Source organism: Oncorhynchus clarkii, chromosome 13 (assembly GCF_045791955.1).
Source record: "Oncorhynchus clarkii lewisi isolate Uvic-CL-2024 chromosome 13, UVic_Ocla_1.0, whole genome shotgun sequence".
Lineage (NCBI taxonomy): Eukaryota > Metazoa > Chordata > Actinopteri > Salmoniformes > Salmonidae > Oncorhynchus > Oncorhynchus clarkii.
This window is the reverse complement of record NC_092159.1, coordinates 29,202,426-29,223,867: the sequence shown is the minus strand read 5'-3', so window position 1 is coordinate 29,223,867 and position 21,442 is coordinate 29,202,426. Positions and strand designations below refer to the sequence as shown.

At 40.6% G+C, this 21,442-nt stretch overlaps 2 protein-coding genes across 2 annotated transcripts in view; one reads left to right on the top strand and one right to left on the bottom strand.

Annotated features, from left to right (window-relative positions):
* Positions 1 to 21,442, bottom strand: part of LOC139424741 (zinc finger protein ZFP2-like) — an 89,901-nt gene that overhangs the window by 28,838 nt on the left and 39,621 nt on the right. The window lies entirely within an intron of this gene.
* LOC139424139 (zinc finger protein 436-like) lies at positions 1,272 to 21,356 on the top strand. Its single transcript, XM_071175831.1, has 6 exons — positions 1,272 to 1,440; positions 9,640 to 9,927; positions 14,189 to 14,312; positions 16,860 to 16,941; positions 20,256 to 20,560; positions 20,729 to 21,356. Exons 1-6 carry the CDS (start codon positions 1,272 to 1,274, stop codon positions 21,354 to 21,356), a joined length of 1,596 nt encoding a protein of 531 aa, XP_071031932.1.

The window sequence follows — 21,442 nt, the reverse complement described above, 5'->3', positions numbered from 1 at the left end:
ACCAAGGGCTTGAGGTGGTCTCCCACAGCTCTGCCTATGTCATGTTCTGTGGCCTTGCCGTTCCATTTCTTGACTGCTCCTGCAACACAGAAAGACATTTAGTCATATTATATAAAAACTCAAAGTAATGGATATGGAGCATCTACAGCCTCAGTTACACCTGGCACCTAAATGTGACTTCTGTCATCTGATCACTCAGAGCTGCATTAGGTTCAGATCTACCAGGATGGGCCTTTGACATAGTCTGGACACGGTCAGGCCACTGAATATGCGTAAGCAATGTAAAGAGATGGGGTGAATGAGTGGGGGAAAGTACATTTGACACACATGACTTTCATAATAACAAAGAACAAATGTGTGTCTGAGGGGAAATTAACTTTCATACAGCCAAAAGGGGTGAGAAATTACACATATCAGTGGACAATTTGCACTAATGTAAATAAACATAGATGATGGAACATATTCCCTTTTGCTGACGTGATGAACCGCTAAGGGGACATAAATATTTACCATCTAAACCATATGTGACCTCTCACCTCTCTGACTGTAGAAGAGTTCTTCCTAACCAGTCCATCAACAGCTCTCTGACTGAGCTCCACCCTCACTGGGTCTTCAGAGGAGAGGAAGGCTGAGGTGGGATGGAAGGATGACTGGATCAGTCAGTCAAAAAAGTGTAGAGCTGCTGTCTGACAAAATCACTATTTTAGTAGTTCATTAAAGTAATTTAGGCTTTATGACTGCTGAATACCAACTATCAATCATTTAGATCATGTATTTTCAGGTAGAGATACATCCTTGGGACGTCCCTAGCAATTTCACTAATTAATTTGAATTAACTTAATCATTATGACACACCCCTCACTATTGTCATTGGTTGCACTGTCTGTCTACATAACCTGGTTCAAGTATTCATGACACTACCCTGAGGAAGGCACAGTGATGCTGAAACGTTGGTAAAAACCCATTAAATTGCTGGGAGATTATACATGGTGTGTGCGACTTTCTTTATTTTGATAGTCTATTGTTTATTCGTCGTTAGTCAGCACCTCCTCACACACTATTTTTCTGGGTGTGCGCCAGCTCATGTTTTTTAAGGATAGCTAACAGCTGATCCTCAACACAGGGGCCCCTCAGGGGTTTGTGCTCAGCCCCCTCCTGTACTCCCTGTTCACTCATGACTGCACGGCGAGGCATAACTCCAACACCATCATTAAGTTTCCCGATGCCACAACAGTGGAAGCCTGATCACCAACAACAAGGAGACAGCCTATATGGAGGAGGTCAGAGACCTGGCTGTGTGGTGCCAGGACAACAACCTCTCCCTCAACGTGACCAAGACAAAGAAAATGATTGTGGACTACATGAAAAGGAAGACAGAGCCCGCCCCCATTCTTATTGACGGGGCTGTAGTGGAGCAGGTTGAGAGCTTCAAGTTCCCTGGTGTCCACATCACTAACAAACCATCACGGTCCAAGCACACCAAGACAATCGTGAAGACGGCACGACAAAACCTATTCGCCCTCAGGAGACTGAAAAGATTTGTCATGGGTCCTGAGATCCTCAAAAGGTTCTACAGCTGCGCTATCGACAGCATCACTTTCTGGTATAGCAATAGCTTGGCCTCCAACCACAAGGCACTACAGAGGGTGGTGTGTACAGCCCAGTACATAACTGGGGCCAAGCTTTCTGCCATCCAGGACCTCTATACCAGGCGGTGTCAGAGGAAGCCCCCCCCCCCAATCTCTGTTATCATCTATGCATAGTCACTTTAATAACTCTCCCTATATGTACATATTACCTCAATTACCTTGACTAACTGGTGCCCCCGCACATTGACTCTGTACCAGTACCCCCTGTATATAGTCTCCAAATTGACTCTGTACCGATACCCTATGTATATAGTCTAGTTATTGATATTTAACTTCTGCTATTTAATTACTTGTTCCTTTTCTTATTCTTATTTGTACTTTTTAAAACTGCATTGTTGGTTAGGGGCTTGTAAGTCAGCATTTCACTACACGTGTTGTATTCGGCGCATGTGACTAATACAATTTGATTTGATAGACTCATACTGCAGAATGAATGACTGACTGCACAGTTCAACATCAGTTCACCGTCTCACCTCATACTGTATTGGAGCAGCAGTAGCTGACTTGATTGTTGATGCTAATCATCATGTTTTGAATCTGAGAGTAAATAGAGCCGACTACAACTCTAAAAATGAAGGGTTCAACTGGAGTTGTTCTCAGATCCCCTAAGAAACGTAGGGTTCTTGACAATGAAAAACAGCCCCAAAAGTTTCTTCAAATAACTTCTTAGAAGGTGGGGTTCACTCTAACTTTATGGAAGAAGGTTTATTCAATAAATATAGCAACTCATATTGGGAAGAACCCCCCCCCCCCCCCCTGTGGTACCAGGACGGAGAAAATCCAATACGCGTTTTATAGTTTCATCCTTAGGGTAATTACCCTAAAGTGGACACACTCCCATCAGTTTCTGAGACAACTGCCCAGACTTTGTAGACTGTTTAATAATGCTTAAACCTCATCTTTATCAAATTATCCATTACAAATAACTAAAAACCTACATTAGTATACATATGGGTTGTTTAAATTGTATCTAATTATATTCCCAGTATTACTTTATCAAATCTCTAGTAATCGATTATAGACACATACAATTCATCATATTTTCACAGAATCCATATAAAACGTAAGAAATTCTCAGGTACTCACCACAACCATTCCATTTGCTTTTTCAAGGACTCTCCGCAGCTACGAACCAGCTCTCCAAACATTCTCCCAGCGGAACCAAAAAAATATACATTTGTTTCCCGGACAATGACCGGAATTCAACGGTTCTCTAACCTCCCAGAGACCACGGCAAAATCAAACCTCCCAGGAACTATAAACCGTCCGCTGCTTTCTGAAATATCATTCCGCTCTCAATACCACTCCATGATACTCTGATGGGCAGTGAAGTAACGGAACCCCAAGATAACGTTATATTAAAGCTTATTATCCACATGTCAATCATCTGATTAAGCATATTTCTATATGAGGAGATCTCTAGGAGTAACTATAGATCTCTGTGAGGACCTATAGATCTCTGTGAGGACCTATAGATCTCTGAGGAACTATAGATCTCTGTGAGGAACTATAGATGTCTGTGAGGAACTACAGATCTATGTTACTATCCAAAATTCTGATTAAGACACAACTCACATATCACAGTCACACATCTCTCATATCAGAGTCACGTAACTCTCATACCACAGTCACACAATGCTATTCCCAAACATACCTAATCAATTAGTTGTTTTTGAACAATATTTTAACCTGCAGAAATATTTTCACATTTCTATGTCATGGTTAGTTCCTAGGATAATGCAACTCATACATTTACATATTTTAATACTTCTAAAATGGGGTACAGGTTTAAAGCAATTACAGGTTTAAAACAATTACAGGTGCACCTTACTATCTATATCATAAATTGTCTTAACTTGTAAACACAGATTATAGTTTTCATCCAGTTCACTCAGAGCCTCCTGACTCTGCCCTGTTTACGCCTCCAAGGTGCCCCCCTCAAACAAGAATACACACTCAATACACAAACAAGAATACACACTTCTTAAAACTCCACTTGTTTCGCTCTCCTCTTTCTTTAAAAAAAACTAGGTTGGAGATGTGGTATCCACTCGGCTCGCTGCCTCTCAGATCAAAGGTGGGTCCATCTGCTCCGTTCCCGAAGTGTGGTCTCCCTAAGATCCCAAGTTAGAGGGATCCCTCGTGCACCACGGTCACCAAATCAGGATTCACATCCCCATCGCCAAATGTGGTGGTTAATTTATTTAATATCAAATGAGACAAACTTATCACACAAGTCAGAGTTCTTAAAATAAATATGTATTCACTTAATAATAAGGGAGCAGGTCAATACAATGTACACATAAAGTCAATCAATTGAGTGCTCTACGATAATGATGGCTGGTCGACCAATCACGCCCAGATGAAAGTACAAAGGTCTTTTACAGCCAAGATGCACCCCTTTCAACCTACATGACGACTAACAGATGTATAGAACGGGTCACAAGGTTAAGATTTGTATGAAAGATACTTATAATTCTCAGCAGACAGTATCTGCTGTAAAAACAGCACTCTTTGTGTAGAGACCAGGGTCTGGCCCTGGGGTCATCTCGCCCTGGTACCATATAGAACAGAAACATTAACTCATGCTCTGGAATGCGGTCTCTTTAGGTTATCGCCCAAAAGACACTGTAAATCTCCTGTCAGTGTTATCTCCCAGAGGCCCATCCTCAGTAGAACACACAGGCACAATAGTTCTAAGAACCCTCTATTCTGTTGCATAAAACAACCATTTAATGCAATAAAAGTATTATAACATATTCTTGCAGTTTTGCTCAGTGTCCACTGAAAGTTGACTAGTAACAACAACTGGGACATACAAGACACCTATCATGAGACCCTCTAAATCTGCCCAAGAAGAGGGAAACAAAAGAAAAACCCACACCAAACTTACAGACAGGAAGTAAACCAAAAAAGTGGAGCAACTAAATGTGTTGACTCTCCACATCTATCAAGACAACTGGAGCACTGGGCCAGACACTCTTAAATAGAACCTGGACCAGCTCAGGTGAAACACCTTCCCACTAACAAGTTGGACAAGCCAGCACAGGTGTAACACATACTGACTAACGAGGTGACACCAATCTGTGCGCCCAACGTGCTAACGAGTTAGACGTGCTAAAGTCCAACCTCAAAACATAAATGGAAAAGCCAAAGCCTGCAACACCTTCCCACTTAAGACAACAAATATATCCTATATTTTTGTTGAACAAGTTTGCTCACCACCAACAGAAAACAACTTGCTAAAAACAAGAAAAAAAACATACTTGTAAATAATCATATACAACATATCATTTCTTCTCCTTTTTCATTTTTTAGAATCCTAAAACTCACTAGCTTCTAGAACTCTCGTCCCCTTGGAACAAGCCCAAACAAAACTAATCTCTAATAGGGAAGCAAATATGAGGAAATTAAATATGAGGTGATTTGAGACATGCTTCTTTTAGTAGTGGAATAATGACAATTAGCACTTGAATGTTGTCAAGAAATACTGGAGTGATGTAGGATTGTTAATCAAAATGATTATAGACCATGATTATACTGCATCCATGTGTATAAGCTGCAAGTACATTGAAATTAAGCTGTTTTCAAGTCATTGAAAAAACGACCTGAAAAGACATCTTTTCAACTTTCACTTTCAACTACAACCAACATATATTGGACGTTGGTCATAGTCTTATTTTCAACGTCTTTTGAATGACATTTTGCTAAATGGGAATAGCGCAATGTCAAAACACAGTTTTAACATGTCCAAATCAATGACCACTATGCAGAAACAGTTTGGGATATATTGAAAACCTAAACATTTCGAAGTGTTGTATTTTGATTCAAGTCAGAACTCTTTTTTTGTTAGTCACTTTTTGATAAATCTCATAGATAATACTCTTTCAATTCAGAGACTGGATTTTTTCCTTGAGGCTAATATCAATTTAACAAATGTTTAGGGTTCATTCTGACATCATTAAAATACTCCTACTACAATGTTAAGACATTCTACATTGTGACATTAATTAATTGATATCATGAAACAGCTCCTTCAAGTATTTTCTGATGTTTCTCTTCCCACATTGATTACAGCTATGAGGTTTCTCTCCTGTGTGTGTTCTCTGCTGTGATTTCAGGGTTTGTAGCCGAATAAAACTCTCCCCACAGTGATCACAGCCATAAGATATATCTCCTGTGTGTATTCTCTGGTGTATAGTTAGATAGCTAGATGTAGTAAAACTATTCCCACATTGATCAAAGCTATAAGGTTTCTCTCCTGTATGTCCCCGCCTGTGTACTATCAGGCTGCTTAGCTGAGTAAAACTCTTCCCACATAGATCACAGATTAAAGGTTTCTCTCCAGTGTGTGTTCTATGGTGTGATTTCAGGGAGCTTGACTGAGTGACACTCTTCGCACATTGATCACAGCTATAAGGTTTCTCTCCTGTGTGTACTCGCTGGTGTATTTTAAGTTCTGATGAAGATTTGCAACGTTTCCCACAGTCAGAGCAGTAATGAGATGTCTTCCCTGTGGGTCTCTGCTAGTGTTTCTTGAGCAGTTCTGATGTGGAGAGACTCTTCTCTGTCTCGTCAGCATCATGATGTTGTTGAGACTCCCCAGAGGACCCGCGATAGTCCCGTCTCTCTCCTGTGTGAACGACAACGTCAGACAGATGGTTAAAATCCCACAACAGCAGAAATCCACTGTTAATTTGAGGTAAACGGTGATGCCCAGAGCATACCCATGAAGTTGTACAACAATTTACGTCTGTTAAATTATATGACAATTGTCTTGTTTTCTCGTTTTCACAGTAGTAACATCGGTGATTGTGGGTTAGAAATAAGTTATTCAAACGTTAAATCCTAAGCAGTGTGCCAGACGACTTTTGGTCTCCAATATAGGCCCCTTTCTGTGTTTAATAAAATTGCGTAAGGAGGGCGATGCACACACAATTTGGTTGCAGAAATTCCTCCCTGCTAATGCAGAAACCGCTAGTTATGGATGTAGTATATCTGCCCGGAACAAAAATGGTGAGCCATTTTATTTTATGATTTGAGATTTTCAACAATGAATTCTGAATATTACAGCGCACTATCAGAGCAAGATCAAAAATGGTGAGCAAAGATTTTAGTTTCACAATGTATTCTGAATATTACAGTGCAAGATCAGGAGTGCTACTCAATGAAACTCACATTAATCTCTGTGTCTATTCACTAATTCACCACCATGGGGGAAAACTCAGGGGTGTTCTCATAGGCTGACAGCAATAATAGCCTCCATTTCCAGGTTGCTTATGAGTGCATTTCACATAACTTTTGGATTATAATTGTAAGGCTCATTTGAATCTCCTGCTTAATATGTGTGTTATTGCCGCAAATCAATTGCTTTATACTTAAACACTTCAACCAGTAAAATGCTATCTGGCTAGCTTTGCCATCAGCCTGACAATGTGGGTTTATACACTAAGTGTTTAACACATTGGCCAATAAATTCACCTAACAACAACATAGACCTACTGTAGGACCCATAACTTCTCCTAACAATAACATAGACCTACTGTAGGACCTATAACTTTCCCTAACAATAACATAGACCTACTGTAGGACCTATAACTTTCCCTAACAATAACATAGACCTACTGTAGGACCCATAACTTTCCCTAACAATAACACAGACCTAGGACTATAAATCATTTAATATTTTAGGTGAAACATGGAAACTAAAATGGCTTTGTCATGACATTTCATAACCAGATCACCAGATAATTTTGTGAATATTCCCACTAGGCTACTCTATAATGTGTGGTAATTCTAAATGTCCTCAATAAAGGAATATTGCTCTGTGTGTTGTACAATAGCCTATCATCAAGGAACAGTTCTCTACACATTCTGAGCAAATTATCTCCGTGTCCAAACAGACTAACGGGACCCTACTGTAAATCAAGCAGAAAATAACACATTATAAACACCAATTTATTTAATTTTTTCTTCACCTCCAAACAGCAAGTAAACAAAGTCTTAATGAAATCAATTGCTAAATGACAATAGTTCCTCAAAGTATTCTCGTAAAATATTTACAGCTCTCACCATTCGGCACGAGAGTAGTTACATTTCTCCAGCCCCTATCCCTCAGCTGTTTACCAAACGAAGTCTCTGGGCAGCCATTTTGTTGCTTTTTAAAACCTAGTTTGTCCCTTTAAAAAAGCCACACAACAAGCAATCAATCTGCAGTTGAAACAATAACAAAGCTGTAATTCCACCACTGTTTTGGTAATAAGATGATTATGGGGCTGGAGCAATGTAACTACTCTCAAATTCATAGACAGACCTATGGATGCAAGGACTGACCATCCATGATATCAACATTATAGTTTTAACCATGTTGATGCTATACAGTGTTGGTTTACATTTACATTGTTTCTCGACATTGGAGTAAAAAAAGCTTATTTGGGGATCTGATGGGGTAGAACAGTTGAACCAAGATCATGAAGCATGTGTTATATTCTTGAAGAATCAATGGCTATTAAAAAAAATAATTTAAAAGTCAAAATATGGATGTAGCAATTGCAAATTTCCCCTTTAACACCACACATCAGTTCAACAATCGCAGAGTTTGTGCTTCTGTTTTTAAGACAGTACTTACTAGTGTTAATCAGGGCCCGTTCAGCGTTAGAACCATTGGATGTCTTAAGATGCATTTGGGAAAACGGACCCAGACATCCAGTTTCCTCCTCCTCCTTTTTTGATGTGACAGTCATCTCATCTTTCACTCCAAAAACAGCATCATCCTCTCTCTCTTCTTTCACTGTAACAGCCTTACCCTCTACTTGTTTTTGAATTGAAACAGTCTCCTCTTCCTCCTCTTTCACGATAACTTCTTCCTCCGTCCAGCAGACCCCCGCTTCTTTAGCAGAAGGAGTAGCTTAGTGACCTCATGGTCGGGGATGTTAGCTAGGCCAATGCTAACTTAACCAGCCCGCTAGCTGACTAATAACAACAACACCGTAAATATGAAATTAAATCTGATAACTAACTAGACGACAGAAGTGGGTTTAAAACACAGTGGCTAATACACACTAAAGCGTCTAAAGAGCTTAATTGGTTTGCCTATTTTGTCTAGCAAGCTACCGAGGTGTCTGACAAACTGTTGCTGCTGTTGAAATAAGCGTTCCGTCCACTAGATTATACGTCACACCAACAGCATAATCTTAAATTCCCAGACTGCCCTCTGCTGACTGGAGTGGGAAACGCAGTTGAGTAAAATGTTTATTTTATTTTCAGACAAGTTAAAGGGTAGGAATCAGACGCCTGAGTTTTTACTCACCAGTGTAACGCAGTTGAAATATTATTAGCAGGAACAGTATAGACCTAGTCTGTTCATTATATACATCTGCATGATGTATTGTTACACCATGTAGGAGCAGTATAGACCTAGTCTGTTCATTATATACATCTACATGATGTATTGTTAGCTACTTATTTAGATTTAGTTTGACTTAATGAAACTGCCTTAAATGCGCAGTAATAAACATGTTTTATTCGCACTAATCAATCAAGACATTCCTGTCTATGTATGTCTCAATATAATAGTATTATTTAATTAAATCCATTTAAAATGAACTTTGTCTGAAAATAAAATATGATCCTCAACTGCGTTTCCCCTCCAGTCAGCAGACGGGGATGTGCGTCTTTCAGGCGACGCTCCCAGCGTGACGTATAATCTAGTGGACAGTTCTTCATAAACAGCTCGTCAACCACTTCGCTAGCTTGCTAGCCAATACAGCCGAAATATTCAAGCTATTTACACGCTTTCGGTGTATATTGACTACTGTGTTTTAGACACACTTCTGTTGTATATACTTGTTAATCTATTTAATTTAATATTACGTTATTTTTTATTAGTCAGCTGGCTGGTTAAATTAGCACTAGTCTAGTCGATAATAATTAGCTACCTAGCTAACATCCCCGACCATGAGTTCCCTAAACTACTCCCCTCCTGTTAAAGAAGAGGTCTGCTGGACGGAGAAAGAAGGTCTGGGGCTGAACATTGTCGTGAAAGAGGAGAAGGAAGAGGAGGATGTTACAGTAAAACAAGTAGAGTGTGAGGCTGTTACAGTGAAAGAAGAAGAGAAAGACGTTTCAGTGAAAGAAGAGGAAGACGCGTTCAGAGTGAAAGAGAAGGAGGATGTTACAGTAAAAGAAGAGGAGGATGTCGTTTTTGGAGTGAAGAAGGAAGGAGAGATTACTGTCACATTGAAAGATGAAGAGGAGATAGGAGATCTGATTAACACCAGTAAGTTCCACCTTAAATTTGTTTTTAATTTTGGATATTCGGAGTTGGCTCGTCAATACCTCTTCAACGGAGGGCCCTGGGATGATGACTGATATGTCTGGAATCAGACGACGTAGAGAGCAAGCTACCCCTTGTTTTCTCCGTTCCGTTTCCAAAAAGTCACTTAACATGTATATTTGAGAAGGGTCTATCTGCTGACTGCAGACTGGGTGTCACGGCATGTTGTGATTTTCGTGTAGTGATGTTTTACTACACACCGTGCCCCCCAATAGTGCCATGTGAGAGTTGGGTTGGCCACTCCAAAGATTATGGATATACTGACAAGATGTCTCTCCGCCCTAACAAGGGAGTCGTTGTCCACAAAGCGGCACAGCGGGTTGTCTAGCTCCCGCCTATCCTTTCTTTGGATTGGTGGATACATCTTATTATTGTAATCTATTGTTTATAATCTATGAGGGTTGTTGTGGTCAACCACCTGTTTTCAATGGAGAGAGATGCTAAGCTACTAGCATGAATATGCATAGCGATCTGGAGACAACTCCTATAGTGTTTTTATCAAAGTTGTCGGTATGTCATGTGTCCACACAACAACTTAATCATTACGACACTTCTGTTGGATCAAGCAAACTTCACGTAGCAAATAAGACATTCATTTTGTTGTTGACCAAATTCGACACTTTCCACATTGGGTTGATAATTGTTTCCACTTGGATACAACCTACTGTAGCCTACTGGCATGACCTAGAGAGATACAACCTACTGTAACCTACTGGCATGACCTAGAGAGATACAACCTACTGTAACCTACTGGCATGACCTAGAGAGATACAACCTACTGTAGCCTACTGGCATGACCTAGAGAGATGTAAGCTCTGTAACATACTGGCATGACCTAGAGAGATAAAACCTTCTGTAACCTACTGGCATGACCTAGAGAGATACAACCTACTGTAACCTACTGGCATGACCTAGAGAGATACAACCTACTGTAACCTACTGGCATGACCTAGAGGGATACAACCTACTGTAACCTACTGGCATGACCTAGAGAGATACAACCTACTGTAGCCTACTGGCATGACCTAGAGAGATGTAAGCTCTGTAACATACTGGCATGACCTAGAGAGATAGAACCTACTGTAGCCTACTGGCATGACCTAGAGAGTTGCAGCCTACTGGCATGACCGAGAGAGATAAAACCTACTGTAGCCTACTGGCATGACCTAGAGAGAAGCAACCTACTGTAATAAATCCATTATAGCTCTCTATAAAATACTCCCTTCAACACAAAAGCAATTACAGTACTTATTCCATGTTCCTTCATTCCCTCTGTGCTACTGACACATCAGTTCTTTGTACCACATTAACGTGTTTCCTGAATAAAAAGCAGAGAAATTCCACAACCCCCGTGTTAGAAAATGAACCCAGAGAGATACAACCTACTGTAACCTACTGGCTTGACCTAGAGAGATACAACCTACTGTAGTCTACTGGTTTGATCTAGAGAGATACAACCTACTGTAACCTACTGGCATGACCTAGAGAGATGTAAGCTACAGTAACATACTGGCATGACCTAGAGAGATACAACCTACTGTAACCTACTGGCATGACCTAGAGAGTTGCACCCTACTGGCATGACCTAGAGAGTTGCACCCTACTGGCATGACCTAGAGAGATAAAACCTACTGTAGCCTACTGGTTTGATCTAGAGAGATACAACCTACTGGCATGACCTAGAGAGATACAACCTACTGTAGCCTACTGGCTTGACCTAGAGAGCTAAAGTTGTAAAATTCCTAAAATGAATATTTTCTAGTAATAATGATCATTTGTATCTTCTTATCCACATGTGGGATCCCTCTCCTTTGTCTTCCTCTCTACACCAATAACAGACAACTACTGTGGGAACCCTCTCCTTTGTCGTCCTCTCTACACCAATAACAGACAACTACTGTGGGTCTCCCAATCACGGCCGGATGTGATACAACCTGGATTGGAACCAGGGACTGTAGTGACGCCTCTTGCACTGAGATGCAGTGACTTAGACCGCTGCGTCCGTGTGTGTGTTTGTTAACTTTTTAACTGTACTAGAATGCTTAAAAGGCCGCTAAAATTTTAAATATCGGTTATCGGTATCGTTTTTTGGGACACGGAAAATATTGGCCAAAAATGTAATCCCTTTATTCTAAAATGTATTATTATTTTTTAAATCCTCATCAATCTTCACACTATACCCCATAATGCCATCACAATACCCCATAATGCCATCACAATACCCCTTAATGCCAAAGCAAAAACAGGTTTAGATTTTTTGCAAATTTATTAAAACTATTCCCCATGATAACTTGTCTGAGTAATGTAAGATGTAAGATCCCAGGATAACTAGTCTCAGAGTAAAGTAAGATCCCAGGATAACTAGTCTCAGAGTAATGTAAGTTTCAGATAGTTTAACCCATTACAGTCTAAGCCTTGTCTGGTTCTTCTAAGCGATATGGAATTGTTTTAAGAAGGTTTAAATAACATAAGGGCTTCCCCAGTATAGTACTGTAGAAACACCCTCAAATATGAAAGGCTTCCCCAGTATAGTACTGTAGAAACACCCTCCAACATGAAGGGCTTCCCCAGGATAGTACTGTAGAAACACCCTCCAACATGAAGGGCTTCCCCAGTGTAGTACTGTAGAAACACCCTCCATCATGAAGGGCTTCCCCAGTGTAGTACTGTAGAAACACCCTCCATCATGAAGGGCTTCCCCAGTATAGTACTGTAGAAACACCCTCCAACATGAAGGGCTTCCCCAGTATAGTACTGTTTTAAGGTTATACCAAGGATCATTTGGCTTTCTGAGTTTGAGTTGTAAGATGCCTTGAAGTATGAACAAAAAATATTCAACAGTTGATTTATGTCAAAACATGATTTGGCCGTACTGCTGTAACACATTGGATAACATTCACAACATGGCACAGCAGTAACCATAGTAACACATTAGATAACATTCACAACATGGAACAACAGTAACCATAGTAACATTGTTTCCCCCAAAACATCTAAAGGAAGTTTGTTCTGAGTCTGTCCTTTATCTGAGAGATATAATAACAAATATAAATATTTATTTATCTAGAGATATATTTTAGAAAGTATTTAACCCTGTCACTTCTTTCCACATTTTGTTACGTTACAGCCTTATTCTACAGTGGATTAAATAAATACAAATCCTCATCAATCTACACACAATACCCCATAATGACAAAGAGAAAATGGGTTTAGAGAAAAAAAAAAAAAAAACAGAAATACCTTATTTAAGTATTCAGACCCTTTGCTATGAGACTCTACTTTGAGCTCAGCTGTGCATCCTGTTTCCATTGATCATCGTTGAGATGTTTCTACAACTTGATTGGACATGATTTGGAAAGGCACACACCTGTCTGGCTACCACAGCATTTTGAAGCGATACGCCATCCCATCTGGTTTGCGCTTAGTGGGACTATCATTTGTTTTTCAACAGGACAATGACCCAACACACCTCCAGGCTGTGTAAGGGCTATTTTACCAAGAAGGAGAGTGATGGAGTGCTGCACCAGCTGACCTGGCCTTCACAATCACCCGACCTCAACCCAATTGAGATGGTTCGGGGTGAGTTGGACCACAGAGTGAAGGAAAAGCAGCCAAAAAGTGCTTAGCATATGTGGGAACTCCTTCAAGACTGTTGGAAAAGCATTCCAGGTGAAGCTGGTTGAGAGAATGCCAAGAGTGTGCAAAGCTGTCTTCAAGGCAACGGGTGGCTACTTTGAAAAATCTCAAGTATATTTTTAAATGTTTACCACTTTTTTGGTTACTACATGATTCCATATGTGTTATTTCATAGTTTTGATGTCTTCACTATTATTCTACAATGTAGAATATAGTAAAAATACAAAAGAACCCTTGAATGACTAGGTGTGTCAACTTTTGACTGGTACTGTATATCTCATGAATGTTTTTACATTCAGTTACATGAAGTCACTTTCTTACCACTTCTTCCATAGTCAAACATGTAAGGAAATATTTTTTTCAAATCAAAAGGGATGCTGTCAAAAAATTTATTGAATTCAAATGGATTTACCCAGCCTACAAAGCACTACAGCCACTCTGTAATAACCAGTTCTGCTCTTTTATTGAGGGATCAAGTCTAGATTAAACCTCATAGGAAGACAGTTTAATCATGTGGAGGTTTCATTTAGGTCTGTGTTTAATGACATATTCTGTGTGTCTTTGCAAGGAGAGGAACCAGACTCTCACTCTGACAGCAGGAAGAGTCCTTCAGGGGAACCAGGCACAGAGATGCCCAAAACAGCGAGACAACACCACTGCTCCCACTGTGAAAATAGTGGGAACCTAAAACTGTGGGAACCTAAAACTGCATGAGAGGACACACACAGGACAAAAGCCTTTCCAATGTTCCCAGTGTGGAAAGAGTTTTACTAAGATAGGAAACCTAAAAAAGAATGTGAGACTACACACAGGAGAAAAGCCTTACCAATGTTCCCAGCGTGAAAAGAGTTTTACCATGTTAACTAACCTGAAAAGGCATGAGAGAATACACACAGGAGAAAAGCATTTTCTGCTCCCAGTGTAAAAATAGATTTTCACGAATGGTGTACCTTGTTATGGCTGCAATCCCAATACCGGGATCGATATGACAACTACCAGTGAAAATTGAGGACGCCAAATTCAAACCACAGAAATATCATAATTACAATTCCTAAAACAAACACGTGTCTTATATCATTTTAAAGGTAATCTTGTTGTTATCCCACCAAGTGTCCGATTTCAAATAGGCTTTTCAGCGAAAGCACTACAAACGATTATGTTAGGTCTCCACCAAACCACAATAAGCACAGCCATTTTCCAGCGAAAGATAGCATTCACAAAAAGCAGAAATCAAGATAAAATTAATCACTAACCTTGAATTATCTTCATCAGATGACACTCATAGGACTTCATGTTACACAATACATGCATGTTTTGTTTGATAAAGTTTATATTTATATAAAAAAATCAGTTTACATTGGTTTATTAGATTCACTAGTTCCAAAAACATCAAGTGATTTTGCATAGCCACATCGTTTCAACAGAAATACTCATCATAAATATAGATGATAATACAAGTTATACACATGGAATTATAGATATACCTCTCCTTAATGCAACCGCTGTGTCAGATTTTTTTTTTAAATTACGGATAAACCAAACCAATGCAATAATCTGAGACGGAGCTCAGAACAATAGCCAAATTAGCCCCCATGTTGGAGTCAACAGAAACCAGAAATGACATGATAAATATTCCCTTACCTTTGATGATTTTCATCAGAATGCACTCCCAGGAATCCCAGGTCCACAATAAATGCTTGATTTGTTCGATAATGTCCGTTATTTATGTCCAATTAGCTACTTTGGTTAGTGCGTTTGGTAAACAATTCCAAAGTCACGAAGCGCGTTCACTAAACCTGACGAAATGTCCAAATGTTCCGTAACAGTCAGTAGAAACATGTCAAACGATGTATTGAATCAATCTTTAGAATGTTGTTAACATATATCTTGAATAACGTTCCAACCGGAGAATTACATTGACTTCAAATGAGCGGTGGAACGAAGGTCCTCCTCACATGAACGCGCGTGGTCAAAGAATGTTCACCTCATGGCAGTGGTGACTCATTCTACTCTCATTCGGCTCCCCTTCACAGTGGAGTCATCAGACAAAGTTCTACAGACTGTTGACTTCTAGTGGAAGCCGTAGGAAGTGAATACTCATTCATATCTCGCTGTGATTTCAATGGGATCTTGGTTGAAACTCTACCAGCCTCAGAATTTCCACTTCCTGTTTGGATTTTTTCTCAGGATTTTGCCTGCCATATGAGTTCTGTTATACTAACAGACATAATTTAAACAGTTTTAGAAACTTCAGAGTGTTTTCTATCCAATGCTAATAATAGTATGCATATATTAGTAACTGGGACTGAGGAGCAGGCCGTTTACTCTGGGCACCTTTCATCCAAGCTACTCAATTCTGCCCCTGCAGCCATAAGATGTTAATCACGGTTCTCCATTTTGTTTTATTTTGTTTATCTGTCGGCCCCAGCCTCGAACTCAGGCCCTGTGTGTAGTTAACTGATCCCCTCTGCCCATTCATCGCCATTTTACCTGTTGTTGTCTTAGCTGATTAACTGTTGTCTTACCCGTTGTTGTCTTAGCTAGCTCTCCCAATCAACACCTGTGATTGCTTTATGCCTTGCTTTATGTCTCTCTAATGTCAATATGCCTTGTATACTGTTGTTTAGGGTAGTAGTTTTATTTTACTGCGGAGCCCCTAGTCCCACTCAACATGCCTCAGAGAACTCTTTTGTCCCACCTCCCACATATGCGGTGACCTCACCTAGCATAACTGGTGCCTCCAGAGATGCAACCTCTCTTATCGTCACTCAATGCCTAGGTTAATCTCCACTGTACCCGCACCCTACCATACCCCTCTCTGTACATCATGCCTTGAATCTATCTTGCCACGCCCAGAAATCTGCTCCTTTTATTCTCTGTTCACAACGCACTAGACAACCAGTTCTGATAGCCTTTAGCCGTACCCTCATCCTACTCCTCTGTTCCTCGGGTGATGTAGAGGTTAACCCAGGCCCTGTGTGTCCCCAGGCACTCTCATATCTTCAGAGTTCGTACTGTTAGGTGACCTAAACTGGGATATGCTTAACACCCCGGCCGTCCTACAATCCAAGCTAGATGCCCTCAATCTCACACAAATTATAAAGGAACCCACCAGGTACAGCCCTAGATCTGTAAACATGGGCACCCTCATAGATATTATCCTGACCAACTTGCCCTCCAAATACACCTCTGCTGTTTTCAATGAGGATCTCAGCGATCACTGCCTGCATCTGTTATAGGTCCGCGGTCAAACGACCACCCCTCATCACTGTCAAACGCTCCCTAAAACACTTGCAGGCCTTTCTTATCGACCTGGCCCGGGTATCTTGGAAGGATTTTGACCTCATCCCATCAGTAGAGGATGCCTGGTTGTTCTTTAAAAGTAATTTCCTCACCACCTTAAATAAGCATGCCCCTTTCAAAAAATTTGTAACTAAGAACAGATATAGCCCTTGGTTCACTCCAGACCTGACTGCCCTCGACCAGCACAAACACATCCTGTGGCGTACTGCACTAGCACCGAATAGTCCCCATGATATGCAACTTTTCAGAGAAGTCAGGAACCAATACACACAGTCAGTTAGGAAAGCAATGGCTAGATTTTTCAAACAGAAATTTGCATCCTGTAGCTCAAACTCCAAAAGGTTTTGGGAGACTGTAAAGTCCACGGAGAATAAGAGCACCTCATCCCAGCTGCCCACTACACTGAGGCTAGGAAACACTGACACCACCGATAACTCCACGATAATTGAGAATTTCAATAAGCATTTCTCTATGGCTGGCCACGCTTTCCTCCTGGCTACCCCAACCCCGGCCAACAGCTCCGCACCCCTCGCAGCTACTTGCCCTAGCCTCCCCAGCTTCTCCTCTACCCAAATCCAGATAGCAGATGTTCTGAAAGAGCTGCAAAACCTGGACCCGTACAAATCAGCTGGGCTAGACAATCTGGACCCTGTCTTTCAAAAATGATTTGCCTCCATTGTGGCAACCCCTATTACTAGTCTGTTCAACCTCTCTTTCGTATCGTCCGAGATTCCTAAAGATTGGAAAACTGCCGCGGTCATCCCCCTCTTCAAAGGGGGTGACACTCTAGACCCAAACTGTTAGACCTATATCCATCCTGCCCTGCCTTGCTAATGTCTTCGAGAGCCAGGTTAACAAACAGATCACTGACCATTTAGAATCCCACTGTACCTTCTCCGCTGTGCAATCCGGTTTCCGAGCTGGTCACGGGTGCACCTCAGCCACGCTCAAAGTACTAAACGATATCATAACAGCCATCGATAAAAGACAGTACTGTGCAGCCGTCTTCATCGACCTGGCCAAGGCTTTCGACTCTGTCAATCACCGTACTCTTAACTTCAGAGTGTTTTCTATCCAAATATACTAATAATATACATATATTAGCAACTGGGACTGAGGAGCAGGTAGTTTTCTCTGGGCACCTTATTCATCCAAGCTACTCAATACTGCCCCCAGCCATAAGAAGTTAAATAAAGGTGAAATAAAAAATCGTAACTTTATTGACAACACCCAAATGGATACTGTCATTAACACAGTTCTTCAATAATTACACATCATACTTAATACTGTAGCTGTTTAGTTAGTCACATGTTCATTTATCATCAGCTGATCCAGGAAATCATTTTCTGAATTCCAGTCAAATGACAAACATCACGACATGCAACAGAAATCAAAGTGTTTCTTCATTCATTACTCTGGTAAAGACAGTTATGCCGTGCTCCATGTTGGATCCAACATCCGTACCAAATTGATTTGGCAAACAGTGTACAAACCCTCATTGTCAGGCTGATGGAAAAGCTAGCCAAAGAGCATTTTACTGGTTGAAGTGTTTTTTAAGTACAAAGCGGTTGTGATGACACAAACATTATATTAAGCAGGAGCCTTACAATTATAATCCAAAGTAGTGTGAAATGCACTCATAAGAAACCTGGAAATTGAGATTACTCCGCTGAGTTTTCCCCCATTTACATTCAGAATACATTGTGAAAAACTAAAATCTTTGCTCACCATTTTTGCTCCTGGCAGATATACTACATCCATAACTAGCGGTTTCCTCATTACCAGATATACTCCATCCATAACTAGCAGTTTCCTCATTACCAGATATACTACATCCATAACTAGCGGTTTCCTCATTACCAGATATACTACATCCATAACTAGCGGTTTCCTCATTACCAGATATACTACTTCCATAACTAGTGGTTTCCTCATTACCAGATATACTACATCCATTTATTTTTTATTTGACCTTTATTTAAGTAGGCAAGTCAGTTAACAAATTCTTATTTTCAATGACGGCCTAGAAACAGTGGGTTAACTGCATGTTCAGGGGCAGAACGACAGAGTTGTACCTTGTCAGCTCAGGGGTTTGAACTTGCATACTTCCGGTTACTAGTCCAACGCTCTAACCACTAGGCTACCCTGCCGCCTCAATGGAAACCATAACTAGTGGTTTCCTCATTACCAGTGTCGTGGCAGAATCAGAATTCTTTAGGTAACATTTATAAATAAGATGTTTTATTAATTTCATAAGCATGCTTATGTGGGGGAAAAGTTACTTGGGCCCAGAGGGGGGAGAGGTTGGGTTAGTCTTATCTGTGAATGTGTCTGTAAACTATTCCTAAACTATGTGAGGGATGGTGTGATTAATGGGGAACCAGTTAGGTGGCTCCACAATGTCTGTGTGCCAGTCACGTCTCTCTGTAAGCTTGTCCAGGAAGGGGTGTATTTGATATATGCCATTGGATGAGGTCATGTTTTGGGTACCAAGAACGAGATAGGAGCTTTGGTTTAGGAGACCAAACTGAACGATAATTTATAGCTAATGCTATAAATTATGGGATACTCCTTTTTCTGGTAAAAGGTTATTTGTATAATGTTCCTAAGATCTGTTATTCGTCATGTGAGTTTTGATGGGTGTGTCTTGGCTATAAATGATACCAAGGACTGTTTTGTAAGCACTCTCAGAGAATTCATTTATGACACTGAATTGATCTGAGAGTCAGAGGGCTATGGTGAAGCTCATATATTATTAAAATATGGACTTTATGATAACTCTGACTTGTGTGTGGTTTGCTCTCTCATGATGTGGTAATACAGGAAATTTCCACGACACCAGATATATACTACATCCATAACTAGCGGTTTCCTCATTAGCAGGGAGGTGTTTCTGCAACCAAATTGCTCTCGTTCTGCAATTTTAACAACACAGAAAGGGGCCTGTATTGGAGACCAAAAGACTTCTGCCACACTGCTTAGAGTTTCAACAACATGAATAACTTATTTCTAGTCTACAATCTTAATGTTACTACTAATGTGAAATTTTAGACAAAATATGACTTGTTGCTCATTTTAAGACAATTGTCAAATAATTTTAACATTCATTACAGACATCAATTGTTGTGCAACATTATGGCTACGCTGTTGGCATCACCTTTTACAGTGGATTTCCACTGTTGTGGGCCTTTAATCATCTGTCTGACTTTGCTGTTCACACAGGAGAGATACGGGACTATAGTGGATCCTCTGGGGAGCCTCAACAACCTCATGATGCTGAAGAGGCAGAGAAAAGTCTCTCCAGATCAGAACACCTCAAGAAACACCAGCAGAGACCCACAGGGAATAGAATTCACTGCTGCTCTGACTGTGGGAAGAGATTCACCTCATCAGGCATTCAAATTCATCAGAGAACACACACAGGAGAGAGACCTTATAACTGTGTTCAATGTGGGAAGGGTTTTACTCAGTCAACCAGCCTGATATCACACCAGAGAATACACACAGGAGATAAACCTTATAGCTGTGGTCAATGTGGGAAGAGTTTTAGTCGATCTGGCTCTCTGACTCAACACCAGAGAATACACACAGGAGAGAAACCTTATAGATGTGGTCAATGTGGGAAGAGTTTTGGTCAATCTTGCCATCTGACATTACACCAGAGAATACACACAGGAGAGAGACCTTATAGCTGTGGTCAATGTGGGAAGAGATGTACTACATCTGGCCGGCTGACATTACACCAGAGAACACACACAGGAGAGAAACCTTATAGCTGTGTTCAATGTGGGAAGAGATGTACTACATCTGGCACTCTGACTCTACACCAGAGAATACACACAGGAGAGAAACCTTATAGCTGTGGTCAATGTGGGAAGAGTTTTGGTCAATCTGGCCACCTGAAAAGGCACCAGAGAATACACACAGGAGAGAAACCTTACAGCTGTGGTCAATGTGGGAAGAGTTTTGGTCGATCTGGCCAGCTGACATCACACCAGAGAATACACATAGGAGAGAGACCTTATAGCTGTGGTCAATGTGGGAAGAGTTTTACTACATCTGGCTCTCTGACTCTACACCAGAGAACACACACAGGAGAGAAACCTTATAGCTGTGGTCAATGTGGGAGGAGTTTTGGTCAATCTGGCCAGCTGACATCACACCAGAGAACACACACAGGATTGAAACCTTATAGCTGTGGTCAATGTGGGAAGAGTTTTGGTCGATCTTGCTCTCTGACTCTTCACCAGAGAATACACACAGGAGAGAAACCTTATAGCTGTGGTCAATGTGGGAAGAGTTTTGGTCGATCTGGCCATCTGACATCACACCAGAGAACACACACAGGAGAGAAACCTTATAGCTGTGATCAATGTTACAAGAGATACTCTGATAAAAGATCTCTGATCAAACATCAGAAAATACATACATGAAGGAGTTATTTTGTGATATCAGTGAATTTATCACAAATATGTCACAAAGGTATTTCACAATGTAGAACCCTAAACGTTTGCCCCAT